The sequence below is a fragment of the Monosiga brevicollis genome, genomic scaffold (assembly GCF_000002865.3).
Source record: "Monosiga brevicollis MX1 MONBRscaffold_228 genomic scaffold, whole genome shotgun sequence".
In the NCBI taxonomy this organism is placed as follows: domain Eukaryota; class Choanoflagellata; order Craspedida; family Salpingoecidae; genus Monosiga; species Monosiga brevicollis.
The window spans coordinates 1-1,363 of NW_001865183.1; the positions used below are offsets into that span (position 1 = coordinate 1).

Genomic DNA, 1,363 nt, shown 5'->3' on the forward strand with positions numbered 1-1,363 from the left:
CACATGGATCAGCAACCGCGAGTCGCATGCTGCACACTACATGGACAAGCGGGCCAGTGCGGTCATGATGGCGTACCTGCTATTGTGCAGCCGCTGGAGGAGCTGTTTGCTGATTACTTGCAAGATCGAGACGAATTGATCACGTCTGAGGCAATAGATCCCAATTCCCTGACGGAAGAAGAGCAAGATGAGCTCGAGGCCGACGCGATGGAGGTCGAAGATTTAATCGAGCCAGACACTGTTGGCTCTGTTGACGACCAGCACGACGATCTACGAGCGGCCAAGCGTGTCGCACAGGAGGGCACGTATGAGCTGCTGTTCAACATTGCGCCAATGCAGCTCGAAAAACAGCTTCGGCCAGGCCAAGTCTACCGAACCATCCAGGCCGTGACCAAGCGGTTTCTTGGAACCAGCATCACTGTCAGCGCATGGCGGCACATGAGTGTGGCTTGGCTGCGTACACTGGTGTTGCATCATACGCCCGAGCCTTCATTGGGGGCGTTGAATGTGGCACACTCTCAAAGCCAGCATGCAGGCAGAACGGCACGCAACGTCTATGGCCGCACGCAGCTCGATCACAAGTTTGTGTCCAGTGAAGCGCAGTACGGCCATCAGTTTGTGTCTGAAGAATGGCACAAGCTCATGAAGCTGGTAGATGTAGAGGATCAGATCCAAGCCGAGGCCGTGGATGGGCAGACCTAATACTATGCAGAAAGGTAGCTCTGTCCAATACCCGACTATGGTATATGTTTACGAGGAAGTTGTGAAGGGGAAGTTCTGACAATGTAACGGTCACCATGTGGTAAAAGTCCGTTGTCTAATTGTGTGTGAAGTTGTCTGTTCCTGTCGAGTTTATGTTAAAACCAACGCGCTTTTCGAGCAAAAAAAAATCCCACTCGTAAGCCATTGTTTGTGTCGTGCATCATATTAAGTATTATATTTCCACCTTCTTCACATGACTTTGAAAAGTGTTGACTTCATCACACTGTGCACTTCTCTTCCGTTTTTTTTTTTTTCGCAGTCGTCTCAAGCGCCCGCCCCTTCATGCTCATGGCTGCCTCCTCGGCGTAAAACAAATCGCATGACGCATCATACCTGGTTCATGTCCTATTGACTCTGCTCTGAGACACGCACGTTCTCACCATGCCCAGAGTCAAGGAAATGCCGTGCAAACAGTGCGGCCAGATATTTCCCAATCGAGGGGCAAAGGAACAGCATGTCTCTCGGGTGCGCTCAACCACTCGGCGATCTTTGGAGCAACCGAGGCATCAAATCTCACGATGCGTTGGCAATAGGTCCATCAAAAAAGCACGTCCGTCAGGCTCAATGGGCAAACCATCCTGAGGCACCGAGAAGAAGATGG

General features: G+C 51.4%; 1 protein-coding gene across 1 annotated transcript; it reads left to right on the top strand.

The window, feature by feature from the left end:
• Positions 1-3: 3 nt before the first annotated feature.
• On the top strand, positions 4-702 carry MONBRDRAFT_30652 (uncharacterized protein; the record flags this gene model as incomplete). The annotated part of the gene is made up of 1 exon (XM_001751099.1): positions 4-702. One exon carries the CDS (start codon positions 4-6, stop codon positions 700-702), a length of 699 nt encoding a protein of 232 aa, XP_001751151.1.
• Positions 703-1,363: the final 661 nt, after the last annotated feature.